Below are 14155 nucleotides of genomic sequence, written 5' to 3'. Positions count from 1 at the left end.
GTTAATTTTCCAGTACTGCATATGTAATAATGGCAATGCATACCTTATCTAGCTCTGTTCTTTTGCTTTTGCAGAATAAAAGACAACAGAAGATTAGACGATTTGTTTCATCTTTTAAAGAGCTGTTTATACATTCCAGTTCAAACCCTAAATGAAATATTATATGAAATATTAATGAAATATTATCAAAATAAAAAATTCTGAACAGAGATTGATGATATTTAAATTACTACACCACTGCAGTCACAATTCTGGTACAATTTGTGGAGGCTTATGGTACAATATTTGTGTGATATTATCGATATGACACAGAATTAAATTGTGCATGAATAAGTTAAGCAAAACAAATGTGCATATGTCTGAAAACCTTTTATGCACCTTTAATACACATATGTAACTGCAGACATTGAATACGTTGACAACCCACAGTGTAATGGAGAGTTTGCAAATAAACTTTTATTGAAAGATGAAGCAGTAAACTGTATCTAGGTATGACAGCGGCTACATATTGTATGTATATGTACATATGTATATTTTCTATGATGTAAGTTTTTGTATATTGCAAAACTCTTATATGCAAAGGAAACTAAATGTATTATATCAATATGTGTTTTACTGTGGTACAAATAGCTGTGTAGTAAACTATGAAACTACTCAATATATTTGGATACACCTATACAAACACACAAAACAATAACCTCACTCTCAATTTTTGTTGTTGTTGTTGTTTATTACTGTTATTATTTGTTACACCCATGGCATTTTTGACTATTGACTAACTTTTGCTGTTTAAGTTTTTAAGTACACATTTTGTTTAGTCAAGAGTAAAAGTTATAGTGTGCTCAGGTCGTTTATGGAAGCTCTTCATTGAGTTTCTTGATCACATGTAAGGCTGTGACCTTTGTTGCCAGTAGAGCCTCATTACAGGCCTGAGGGATAAAGCTGGGAGGAAGAAGAAACCCATATCGACCACGATCCTGAAGCTCAAAGGTGAAGGAATACTTTATCCCAAGATTATACGCCCAGTCATCAGATCCTCCTGGGGCTAAATCTAATAAAAGAAAAACACAGAATATTTATATAACGGGAAAAGTTCAAATACAGATTGCTGTATTCTAAGAATAGACAGAAAGCTTACAAATGGTTTTTGCACCAGGACCATATTTATAGTTATTCCTGTAATATCTGCGTATCTTTGCTGAGGCCTCCTTTACAACTTCAAACTGTCAGAAAGAAGCACATATTATTTTTATGTTTTTTTTTTTACTTTGGTTATTTACTAGTACAGCCTGCTACTGATGCTCCTGCATTAACTTCACGCACCAGCTCATTGTGGTTTGGAATCTCATCATAGGAACAGGAGTAAGGAAACAGGAGCATCTGAGAGTAGGAGTGAATGGAGAGGTACAGCTTGACTGTATCCTTATGGGAGCGCAGGAACCGTGCCACAGCCTGGGTCTCTAGTTCAGACTCCGGGAACTGACCGCAATATGTAGGATCACACGGATTATCGGAGGCCCCCTTTGCTGTAGAACACAGTGGATGAATTAAACCAGGAGAAATATCAGTTCTAAACTAAAATGTCCTTAAAAGTAAAATTAGAACTCTATTGCTGTGTCCCAATTCGAATACTACCTGTCCTAAATAATAGTTAAAATAAGAACTGGACTGTCCCAATTCGTATGTTGAAATTGAATGGTTTACTATTCCTGGTGAAAATTTGAAATGCAGATCAGTACACACATTAACAGTTAATATTGCCCATATCACATTGTGCTGGATGAGAATTTGATAAGAACTACAAACACGACTAAAGAAACTACAAACATGGTGAATATCCAAGACAAACAGCAGAGAAAGGGACACTTTTAAGTGCATTATTATCCAAACACACAGATTTTATTTTATTTTATTTTTTTGCGTGAGGAGAGTGCTCAGCATGTAAGATACATGGCAGAACAACGTGCCTCTTCATTTCATTCCAGTATAGTAGAAATGGAATAAAACAAATTGTGAATGATGTTAACTGTGACAAGATGATTGACAGGGCAGTTTAAATGGTGACAGGATGCATGTAATTAAGAAACAGAGCAGTCCATTAAATATATTATAATGATGAAGTGGTATGCCCCCAAAGCTTGTCTATACTATTGTGCTACACACGCAAAAGTATGTACTTTTTCTTCACAAAAAGTACATACACAAATTAGGACACAGCTTCTTTTTTTTTTTTTTTTTTTAATGAAGGTCCAGTATTTGGCACCTACTGCACCAGTTTGCATCAAAATTTCTGTTCAGATCTGCTCCCAAACAATCGCTGTCTTTGTTGTTTGAGCGGTTTTTCCTCCACATACGATCCTGTTTGGGTAAATAATAAATAAAAGCCATGAAGACTTTTAGAATTATTTTAAGAATAAGTACTGTGCTAAATTTAGATCAAGCAAAAGTCTGTTTTTTTTTTGTTTTTTTTTTACATTTCAGGGAAATTTAAAATGCACAACTACATGTACTACTACAATTCCAACACTTCAATAATAATAATAATAATAATAATAATAATAATAATAATAAAATAATAGTTTTATCATATTACTGTTGTCCATGTGTACTTGTATCCATCTGGGTTCATGACTGTCAAGATGTAAACGTCCATATTGTTCAAAATCTCTGTGATTTCAGTGTTCTGGTTGTAAAATGCTAGTGCCTGAAGAACAAAAAAACAAATTGAATTAAATTTCTAAATTTCTAACATGGCCAAATACTATGCGGCCACTCTAGTGCACTAACCAAGATCTTAAAATCTGCATCTAAGATACAGATACAGTTAGTATACAGTTTAAACATGCAAGCTCAAACAGATGTAGGTCACTTCAACACATGCAAATGGAAAATAGAGATTTGTAAAGTGAAATGGGTTAAGTACAAAGAAGTTGGAGAAGCAGTTGAGTATGAAGAAAGTGTGGTTTAAAGCACACCGTATGACAGCTTTAGTTATGATAATGCTGAAAGGAGATTAAACACTTACATATTTGACAAACCACATGCAAAAGGCTGGAGAGATCCACTCCCGTGCATGAATACCACAGTCTATCCACATGGCCCTCTTCACCTCATCCCTCCTGCCAGAAAGCTGCAGCATGATGACAGACAAACAGACATTTTAACTGTGAATGTGTCTGTAAAGTGTTCTAAAAAAGACAGATCTTCTCAGATCTCTAGTATATAAATCCACCTTAAATACAATGAGAGTACCTTCAGAACATAGAGTGGTCGTTTTTCAGAAGATGACCCAATAAGAATAACTTTCACCATGTCTGAATGGTCTTGCTTGGTCTTGTTTATCCAGTAATAGATCTGAGACAAAAGTTTGGTCAAATTGTGTATGATTTTCAAAAGAAACATTTTCGGTTAAAGTAATGGATAAGTTCTCAGTTCTCATTTTTGTCAACTTACATCTTCTAAAGAATGATATCTCTCATAAAACACGCCTCCGCTCCGGGGATCCGATGTATCATTTTTGATCTGCATCTCAATTAGTGCTGGTGTGTTTTCCAAAAGCATTCTGCAAAAATATCAAAAGCACAAATTGAGTCTTATGAATCAAGGAGTTGCTTGTCAACATATGCATCTCTTTGGTAATAAAAGTAATACATATAAATGTGAATAGACATTTAAATAATAATAACACTACTATTCTTCGCTTACAAAAAGTGTTCCTGTCGCTTCATATAACCCGGATTGCATGTCTGATGGCAGATTGAGTATTCTGATGACAACTTTCATACGTTTTATGGAGCTTGACACTGTTATTTACTTGGCAGTCTATGGGACAGTCACAGGCCTCACGGTTTTCATACAAAATATCTTAATTGTGTTCTGAAGACGAACAAAGCTTTTACGGGTTTGGAACGACATGGGAGTAATTATTAGTGATTAATAACAAAATTTTCATTTTGGGGTGGAGTATCCCTTTAACCCTCCTGCTGTGTTGAAATCCGGATGCTACTTTTACGTTGGAATCAAATTGAAAAAACCCCCCCCCCCAATTTTTTTTTTTTTTAAGATGATCAACTGTTTTTTTATTTTTTAAAAAAAAAAAAAACACACACACAAAAAGATTTTTGTAAACCACAAAACAAACAAACAAACAAACAAAAAAAAAAACTCTATTGAAGCTTGTGAAAAACTAATGTAATATGAGAGTTATATAAGAAATCCCATCTATTTTTATTGTGTTATTTATTGTTACAATTTGATCCACATATTTGTATATCCAAAATTAGGTACTTAGTTATGACTATTTAGTGTCTGAGGTACAAATAACTACAAGTATGAATAGTATCCAACGTTAAATACCAATATTGAATGGAATCCTTCAGTGTTGATTTTTGGCAAACTGCATAGAAAACAATGGGGGTCAAAGGGGGTGGGTGGTGTTAAAATAACTCCAACACTAAAGCTGTAACAGCACATCTATGTGTCAAAACTTTAAAATCATAACCCTTAATGAAAAAAAAATCACAAAATATTAAAAAGAAAGAAACAGAATATCCAGTTTTCAAGTAATTAATCAATTAAATCAATTGTGGGTCAAATTGACATCAACACAACAAGTTGGTTAGTTCCTAAAGTCTTCATTCCACCAAATTAACCAGCTTTACTTACCTGTACGTGATGCCATGTTTGCGTAGGAGTTCAGTGACAAACTCCACACTTGTTGACCGAATATAAAGGTGAACTTCAGAGTTTGTTGTAATGTAAATGGGTGAAGCAGGCTGCCACAATTCTGTCTGAAAAAAAAAAAAAAAAAATAGAACATGAGATTACATGTTAGCCGAAAAACTCACAGGACCAGCCTGAGGGTCAGTTCAATAAATCAGTTCAAAGGCTATATCTAAAACCATTCTTACTTGACTTAACTCAGAACCTAGAGTATTACATCTCCGAGCAAATTTGATATTCACAATCATGCTCTGACAGAATGCCAGCCAATAAATGTCAACAGTTAACCTCTTACCTCATTGTGACTCATTGTTAAGTTTTGCACTGCGTCCACATGTTCCTGTGTGGATACAGTGATGGTCAAAACCTGGTCACTGTGTGTGAAGAAAGAAACAGCTGCCGTCATTTATTGTAGTATCATCTACATCTAAAATAAAATCCTGATTTACGATGTATAAACATCAGTTCTTAATTCTAACAATTCTGACTTTTTCAGATGATCTACTTATTCATCTATTTGTTTTTTTTTTTTTAGAAAATTTCTCATCATATGATTTTTTTTATATACATATCTACTTATACAGTACTACATAATTTTTCACAATAAACACTTCAGCAGAGAATGTACCATTTTCTGTTTATTTCAAACTTTAGGTTGTCATAACATCTCAACTATTAACAAAATGTGCTATTCTACTTGTAGTAATCGTGAAGCTACTATGTTATAGATCCACATCTAATAGATATTAAAACACTGTATCTATTATTATTCTTTTACCCAAGAAAATAGATTTAAATGTTAAATAAAAAAAAAAAAAAAATCATACTGTGAGATCCCATTTTTCTACAGCAGGTAACGTTTTTCACCTTTTATTGTTTAAAGTGAGGTTTTACATTGATTACAATAAGTTCATGCTGACATACAACAGAGATCTGATTTCTGTCTTGGGTGTTTCTAAAGCGTCAGCTTAAATAAATGATTGTATAATGCGGAATTTTAGGAAAAAATATGACTTACTGTTCCGATTTGCAGATACACTTCTCAAGGAAGATGTTAAAACATATTAAGAAAACCAGTTGTATTGGGGGCCTCATGTTTTTGTTCTGTCTCTCAATAGTTTGTGCAATAATGTAGACAAGGTACGAGGCCAGTATTGATCTCGAACTGTTTGTTTGCTGGTTAACCTTTACTTTGAATTAGCTCTGTGTAGATTATATTTTAAAACATTCCAAATGGTTGTTTGTAAAATATCTATAAGAACTGCTGTATCATTTTTTTTAAATTAAGTATAATCAGAAAACAAATGGTGTCATTTCATCTAAACTGTTAAGAACATTCTTTCTCTGTGATTAGCAAAAGACATAAGCTAGAAATCAATCATAAATTAAACCTTAACACTAGATTGCAGCCTATAGCAATTATTATTATTATTATTAATAATAAACCAGATTATCGTTTAGGCTCCAGACCAGTAGGTGGCGAAAATGTCGTTTGCCAACAGCCATTAAATCGCCAGAAGAAGTACAAATCAACATCCGGCCAGTGGCAAGCGCTTCCGGGTTGTGACGAGAGACGTGTTGTGTTGTCATCTTTGGTGAAGATGTCAGCGCACGATCACCTGTCTTGCTGTCTGTGCGATTTAATCAGGTAAACATTGTAAATTATTTATTCATTGTATAGATTTTAAAACCAGTGCCTCCTCTGAACTCTTGTTGCTACAGGACGAATGTTTAATAAAACTACTTGCTCTGTTCATTTTCTGTTTTGATGAATGAAGGATCGATTTATTTTTTAAACATATAAATATATATTAATCTGCAGCTTTGTGTTATTTTAATACTTCAGACATTCCCAAGTGAAATTGGAGCCAGTATAATTTCTGTTCATGTTAAAGGAAACAAGCTATTCACATGTACAGTATCACTCATGTGTCTTATACTCATTCATATATATATATATATATATATATATATATAAAAGTATATAACAAAATAATTAGAGGAGAAGGCAAAGATCCTGTTAAAATATTACAAGAAAAGCTGCAACAAGGTACATTTAGAGTTGGTTTTGAGATCTTGTCTAATCATGTACTGACTTTTAAGGCCTATTTATAGTTGATAATGCATTCTGATGTGAAACATTGTATGTAAAGTGATATTAATTAGAAAGATGTATTGTTGTATGTGGTTTCTGCCTTCCACAGGTTACTGTGGTCACTTCTGTTGCCATGTTTCTATCTGAGTCTTGTCCTGACAGCCATCCTCTTCCTCTTCATCATGGGAGTGAGAAGTGGCTGCAGATGAAGAGGAAGAGCAGGAGAGCTCAGGACGGCCGTCCCGCCGTGGCCTTCTTCCACCCGTACTGTAATGCAGGAGGAGGAGGAGAGAGAGTGCTGTGGTGTGCTTTACGTGCTCTTCAAAACAGGTCAGATATTTCAGCTCTTAAGATTGTGCCATTTATTTGGCCAGACATTTATGGCTCTGTGACAAATAGGAAGTGAAAGCATGCAAAAAATCTAAATAATACATATGATAAACAGTAATCCAAAATTTAAATCATTTTATAGTATATTAAAGTTGTGTTATGTGTATATATTTTTTTAAGTGTATATATTTTTTTCAAGTTATTGATTCTAGTCACTAAAAAGGTCACACAAAATATTTACATAATTATAATTATTCCATATAATTAATAATGACTGCCAAGTATTAAGTAGTCAGAAGATGTATTTTAAAATGATCATGCCTAACTGCAATGTTATCAGCATGACTAGAACCTATGAAACTGACTGTTACTTGGCTACAGGTGGAATTATATACCATGACTTTCAAAAAATAAAATTTCATTGACCTCTACTTATATGCAACTTAACATTATATTTCAAGTAAAATATATAATACATAATTAAAAAAATAATATAATATATAATCATGTATAAAATACATACAGAACATTATTTAGTAATATATAATAATAAATGCTGTCCTACACGGCATGGAAATTTACACCACAGTGTATTTGGAACCAAAAAGAAAAGAAAAAAACATACTGGACAGACTCGCTTACTTTTTACACATGTCCTTATCCCTAGATAACTGCAATGTTTTTTTTTCCCGTATTATTTCCTGGTGTATGCTAAATGGAAAGATATATTAGTTTTTTATTTGTCTATTTTATATATTTTTAGAAATTGTCATTTTTATTGTAAGAATGAACACTGAACAGTTAATATTTTGATTCTCTTAAGCATAATATTGTCTTAAAATATAAAAGTTATTTATTTATTTATTATTATTTTTTTTTTACATTATGTAGGATAAGACTGTGGAGTTAAATCACTAGGCATACTTTAATTTAAAAGCTAGTCTTATAATTTGAATTTGCCTAGGACAGCGATGTGAGCAAGGCATATCACCGACCCTTTTATAAATGTATTAATTTCTGTGTTTGACTGAACTCTTGAATGCTTAAATCAGCAGGGCTGGGCTTCAGCATGAACTTAACAAAAGAATGAACAAAACAAAAATTCTGCATACATACCATATTTATTCCACTGTATTTACGCAGGTACCAAGATGTTTCCTTCGTGGTTTACACAGGGGATCAGGGCGTGACAGCAGAAGAGATTTTAGATGGAGCGCGGCGGCGCTTCAACATCAGACTCTCTCGAGCTGTTAAGTTTGTGTTCCTGAAACATCGTTTCCTGGTGGAGGCCAAACTTTACCCACACTTCACCCTTCTGGGGCAGAGCGTGGGCTCCATCTTCCTGGGGTGGGAGGCCTTGACTGAGTTTGTTCCAGATCTCTACATTGACTCAATGGGCTACGCCTTCACCCTACCTGTGTTCCGTTATCTGGGTGGCTGTCATGTGGGAAGCTATGTGCACTACCCAACCATCAGCACTGATATGCTGTCAGTGGTTCGAGAAAGAAACCCAAGGTAAGTCAAGAAACTCACATTATTGTTATTAAATTAAATGTAAAAGTTTAATGTTTAGTAGAGCTGCACGATTAATCGTAAAAAGATTGCGATCTCAATTCAGACGCCCATGTGATCTGATTTCTAAATGACAATGATTCGCCCGTGTTTATAAAACCTTATAGACGCGAGCAGTTATTGTGTTTAGGTAAGAAATAGCTTCACAAACAGACTTTATAAAGTAATAAAATAATTGTGCAGACTGAGAATGAAAAACCAAACAGAGCTTAGTCTTTGTCTTGCTTTAATTCTCTACAGAGAAGTGATCTGTTTGACACACAGTTGAAGCTATGAGCAGAAGAGATCACAACCCAGTTCTTATAGTCAAAAGTATACATTTCAAGATAACAGAATCCCTCATCTAACCAATGAAATGGCTGTATTACATCACCCCATGGTACCACTTGCTAAAATGTTGATGTGTGGTTATTCTCAAAGCTTGTTCGTTCCTGGTACACAACTTCTCTGAAAAGACCTCATTCACTCTGTAGGTTACCATTGAATACTTATTGAATACTGATTAAAGATTACATTCAAAAGATGTATGTAAGATAAATGTATTAAAGTGAGATCAATGCAATCCATGCAAACTAAAAACAAATTCCATAACACTAGTATTATTTCATTCATGTTATCACATAAATAATGGGATGAAAGTTATAGTTTGGATATACATTTTTAGTTTGAATATAAATATTGATGTCTGTGGTCATGCTCAAAATAGAGCAAGGCTTCTTTTGAAAGTAATTGGCACTTCAAATAACGTTTGTGTTGATTGCATCATTTTGTCACTAGGTGGCAACAAGGGATGGTTTAAAAAATGCATTTGTCATTGAATCATTTATTCAAGAGATTCTTTCAAAAATGCTGATTCATCCAGTAATGGAATAAGTGAAGTATTAATAAATTATTTAATAATTCATTTAAACCACTTTTTGATAATTTAATATTAAAATTGGTGTATTTAATATATTATATTTTAAATACATACATTAGGTTATATATTAAAATGTTTAAGAATTCATTCAAATGAATTAAACACTTTTAAATAGACCGCAGAAATTAATATTTTGTCGCACATTATTTTGTTTAGTTCAGATTCGTGGGAGAATCGTGATCTCTATTTGAGACAAAAAAAAAAAAACAACAACAAAAAAAAATCAATTTATCCAGAATCGTGCAGCTCTAATGTTTAGTAACTTAAAAGCTTAGTTTTGTGGCTGATGCAGAGGTTAAAAGAACTCCATAATCAATCCATTGTAGTTCAAAACTGACCATGTTTACTTGACGAATATATTTTTGGTCTTATTGTGCGTAATGAATTAGTGCAGTAGTTCTAAACCAACTTACTTCAGTATAATTAAATGTTTTTAATTAAACAAAATAATATATGTGTGTGTATATATATATATATATGATATATATATATATATATATATATATATATATATATATATATATATATATATATATATATATATATATATATATATATATACATGAACACTATTATTTAGCAGGGATTCCTTATACACACACACACACACACACACACATATATATATATATATATGTATATGTGTGTGTGTGTGTGTGTGTATATGTGTATATATTTTAATTCACCCCCTCAGCATTTTTTTATTTTTTTAAATTTAAATCCCACTTGAAAGACCTGGATATATGAGGACGCCTAACTTGAAAGTGTGATTTCTAGTCCTACAATAAAAGTCATGCAAATTAATAACATCTTTAAACTTCATATCCATTGTTATGTTTATACATTTTTGTTATCATGCCAACCTCTAAAATATTTGATCAGGTAGAAATTATGCATTAAAAATATTCCTTAGCCAGTGAATCAGCACTGGAAATGTAATACCACCCTTTTTTTGTTCTTCTAAATGTCGCTTCATGTTGTTTTGAACCATTATTAGCATTAGTTTTCTGATAAGCATTTTTGTTTTTGTCTCATAAATGCATCTCTTGCAGTATGTTTTCCAGTTATGTATGTTGCATGATTATGCAGAATTATATTTACATACACTATGGTTCAAATTTTTAGGGTGAGTATACCATTTTTAATGAATAAATGCAAACTATTATTTAGCAGGGATTCCTTATATTGGTCAAAAGCAAAAGTGAATACATTTATCTACCTTATTTTTCCCGTACAAATGGGTGTGGCCATTTGTAAATTTGATGGGTTTTCTTGCTTCCGGTCTCATTTGCTTCCAGCTATTTTTAACTACAAAACAGTTTTGCCTTTTTGAAATTGCAAATTGATGTGTCTTACCATATTATTTTAATGTATTATCTAAATTATGAACACACTGGTTTGTAGTCTAAACATTTTGACCATTTACTGCACTTTGTAATTCTTCTCGATATTTCCCTTTAGTGGCTAATGAACCAGAAGTATACAGTATAATTGTCCTATAGAAATCTAACATGTATAATTCAATCTATAAATTCTTATATCTTCATTCTAGGTTCAATAATGCAGACTACATCTCCAGTAACCCTGTACTGAGTGCCATCAAAGTGATTTACTACTGTGTCTTTGCGCTGCTGTATGGTCTGGCCGGCTCCTGTAGTGACGTAGTCATGGTAAATTCCACCTGGACTTTAGGTCACATTCTGGCTCTGTGGCGCGCTCCTAACCGCACCAGTGTGGTCTATCCACCATGCGACGTTCAGGCCTTCCTGGACGTCCCTATTGGGGATGAAGATGAAGAGAAGGAGAGAAAGAAGTGTCACTCTGTGGTCTCCGTGGGTCAGTTCCGGCCTGAAAAAGACCATCGGCTGCAGATCAAGGCTTTTAGAAAGCTTCTGGACAGGAAAGGGATGGAGCCTGCCGGGAGAGAGACCGTGAAGCTGGTGTTGATTGGTGGATGTCGTAACCAGGAAGATGAGGAGAGGGTACAGATGCTGAAGGGATTGTGTCTGGATCTGGGTGTGGTAGACAGGGTGGAGTTTAAACTCAATATCCCATTTGAAGAACTGAAGAAAGAGTTAACAGACGCCACGATCGGGTTGCACACAATGTGGAATGAACATTTCGGTATTGGTAAGAAATATCATGCTCTCTGCAAAATCTCAAAACACTATACAGATTACTGTTAAAAAAAAAATACTAGAAATTGTTATGGAACTAGAAATAAACGATTAAATATTATACAATAAACTGTTTTTTAATTAAATTATTTTGTAATATTGAATTAAAACATTTTTTATTTAATTAAAATGTTACATTAGTTAAAATAATTAAAATAATATTTTATTAAAATTTGAAATATAATAGATTGATAGAATAGTATATTATTCACATTATACATATTATGCATTGTAATTATTTTTTTTTTTTTTCAGAAATAACAGAAATTGACAAAGATTATTTTTCTCCACAGTGCATATTTGTCAGTGTTATTTTAGTATCATTGATATAACATTTTAGTTTTCGGTAATATTTTGAAATAGATTTCATTTGATATTTTCTGTTAATCTCTTTCATTTTAGTTTTTTTTTTTTTTTTATATATATTTCTTTAAATGCCTGTATAATTTTTATTTATTTGTATTTATTAATTTTAGTTTACTTTATTTTTAGTTATTTTAGTCCTTTAATTTAAACTAAAAATAAGAAATGTTGCTAATATATATAGCTAATAGTAATATATTTTAGTTATGTAGTTGTGTTTTTGACATTTTTATATATATATATATATATATATATATATATATATATATTATATCTATATATATATATATATATATTATATATATATATATATATATATATATATGTTTCTTTAAATGCCTGTATAGTTTTTATTTATTCATTTTAGTTGTTTTAGTTCTTTAAGTTAAACTAAATCAAAATAAGAAATGTTGCCATGTTGTTGACAATTAGCTAATATATAGCTTCATATACAGTGTGTATAATATTTTATTTCAGGTAACAAAAATGTTTGTTTAGGGTTTTAGTTTGAATTTTAGTACACTAATAACCCTGATATTTCCATGACCGTTACACTGAGAAATTCTCATCTTCTCCCACATGTCCACAGGTGTAGTGGAGTGTATGGCTGCAGGAACAATCATTCTGGCTCACAGATCCGGCGGTCCGAAGTTGGACATTGTAGTTCCGTATGATAATGGTCCAACTGGCTTCCTGGCAGACGATGAAGACAGTTATGCAGATGCCATGGAACGAATCCTTTCTATGACTCCTGCAGCTCGATTAGAGATCCGACGCCGGGCGCGTCTGTCCGTCACCCGCTTCTCAGACCAGGAGTTTGAAGGCTCATTTCTTTCAGCCGTGGAGCCTCTAATGTCAACACTAAGACTGTGAGTGATGCAGGACTGACTACAGTGAATCAGCTACATATAGTTCAGTCTAGTTCACAAGCGTGTGATGGCCCCATAATGCTGACTTCAAATTATTCCTTGTCTAGAGCAGAAGTGAGCACTTCATACCTGCCTGTTTTGTGAGCATTTGCTCTTTAAGTAACATCACTAAGGTAAGGGAAAAGCATCATGGGAAATGCTAGTTCTGGTGAGATGCCACCTTTTGCTTTAACTTAATGACAGATTGAATGACAGATTTCTGCAAATGAACAGAAAGCAGTAGATTTTGTTTAATTGAAATGCAAACATGCAGTTTTTTCTTCATATCTGTTATATGTACATTATATATGATCGAGTACAAATGTAATAGCTTTGTTTTGTTTTATTGTAAAAGGTTTTAGAGGGTTACACAACAAGACTAATGTATCAAAAAAGAGACGCTTCTCTTGGAAGATTCAGATTATACTAGTGCTTTATGTTCTTTTTTTGTTTACAATAAATTATATATGAGTGGTGGTCTGGAAATATAAATAAAAATGTGTGTTCTGTTTGTTGGAAAATAGACTGAATTCATTATTACCACATCATTTTAAGTAGCAATATTTTCATTTAATTATTACATGCACAGTTATTACATTGGAAAGCTGTACTTAGTTCTCAATTTTTGTCACATACTGCTGTCCAAAGATTTTACGTGATTAAGCAACCTCCAGTAACAGAAATGGTTTTACATAATAACTGCTGTATATGGAAAAGCTGTCCCGGGAGCACAGATTCTGAGTAAGGGAAGCAGTGTTTGTCTGTCTAGACTAGATAGGAAAGTGAGAGAGAGGCCAAATTAAACAGCACATAGTATCTGGGAAAAGAGGAGGGAACGGAGAGGGTTTTATGCAAATTCGATTTTATGCAAATAGTTGTATGCAGTTTTATCAAGTTACACAAGCTACACAAAGTATACTGATTTATAATAATTAATATTAACATATTCTTTTTTTTGTGGACTCAAACTGAACAAGCTCACATGACATAGTATATCAGTTTTAAACTTTAAGGCAATTGTTTCCTAAAATGGTTAACCTTAACTAATATTGGGTATTACAGTGTGCAT

At 32.8% G+C, this 14155-nt stretch overlaps 2 protein-coding genes across 2 annotated transcripts; one reads left to right on the top strand and one right to left on the bottom strand.

Moving 5' to 3' along the window:
* Positions 1 to 715: 715 nt before the first annotated feature.
* cpb2 (carboxypeptidase B2 (plasma)) lies at positions 716 to 5898 on the bottom strand. The gene is made up of 11 exons (XM_042716362.1): positions 5741 to 5898; positions 5018 to 5096; positions 4666 to 4790; positions 3454 to 3562; positions 3253 to 3354; positions 3026 to 3130; positions 2594 to 2704; positions 2268 to 2358; positions 1324 to 1526; positions 1139 to 1223; positions 716 to 1051 (listed from the first exon to the last, which is right to left on the bottom strand). Exons 1-11 carry the CDS (start codon positions 5815 to 5817, stop codon positions 852 to 854), a joined length of 1287 nt encoding a protein of 428 aa, XP_042572296.1. The 5' UTR covers positions 5818 to 5898; the 3' UTR covers positions 716 to 851.
* Positions 5899 to 6308: 410 nt separating this feature from the next.
* Positions 6309 to 13607, top strand: LOC109067313 (ALG11 alpha-1,2-mannosyltransferase). The gene is given in 6 exon segments (XM_042716361.1): positions 6309 to 6370; positions 6927 to 7009; positions 7012 to 7147; positions 8291 to 8662; positions 11191 to 11768; positions 12768 to 13607. Coding segments are annotated over 6 exon segments (1500 nt in total). The 5' UTR covers positions 6309 to 6323; the 3' UTR covers positions 13052 to 13607.
* The last annotated feature ends 548 nt before the right edge of the window (positions 13608 to 14155 follow it).

This window comes from Cyprinus carpio, chromosome B1 (genome assembly GCF_018340385.1).
Source record: "Cyprinus carpio isolate SPL01 chromosome B1, ASM1834038v1, whole genome shotgun sequence".
Classification (NCBI taxonomy): domain Eukaryota; kingdom Metazoa; phylum Chordata; class Actinopteri; order Cypriniformes; family Cyprinidae; genus Cyprinus; species Cyprinus carpio.
The sequence above is the reverse complement of the archived record's forward strand: the minus strand, read 5'-3'. Positions and strand labels throughout refer to the sequence as shown.

Excerpts from the sequence above, each read along its gene's own strand:
- cpb2 (XM_042716362.1), bottom strand. The coding sequence starts at position 5,817 with ATGAGGCCCCCAATACAACTGGTTTTCTTAATATGTTTTAACATCTTC. Across the intron at positions 3,563-4,665 it reads AAACATGGCATCACGTACAG|AATGCTTTTGGAAAACACAC; the intron begins GTAAGTAAAGCT and ends ATATTTTTGCAG. Across the intron at positions 3,355-3,453 it reads GATATCATTCTTTAGAAGAT|ATCTATTACTGGATAAACAA; the intron begins GTAAGTTGACAA and ends CTTTTGTCTCAG.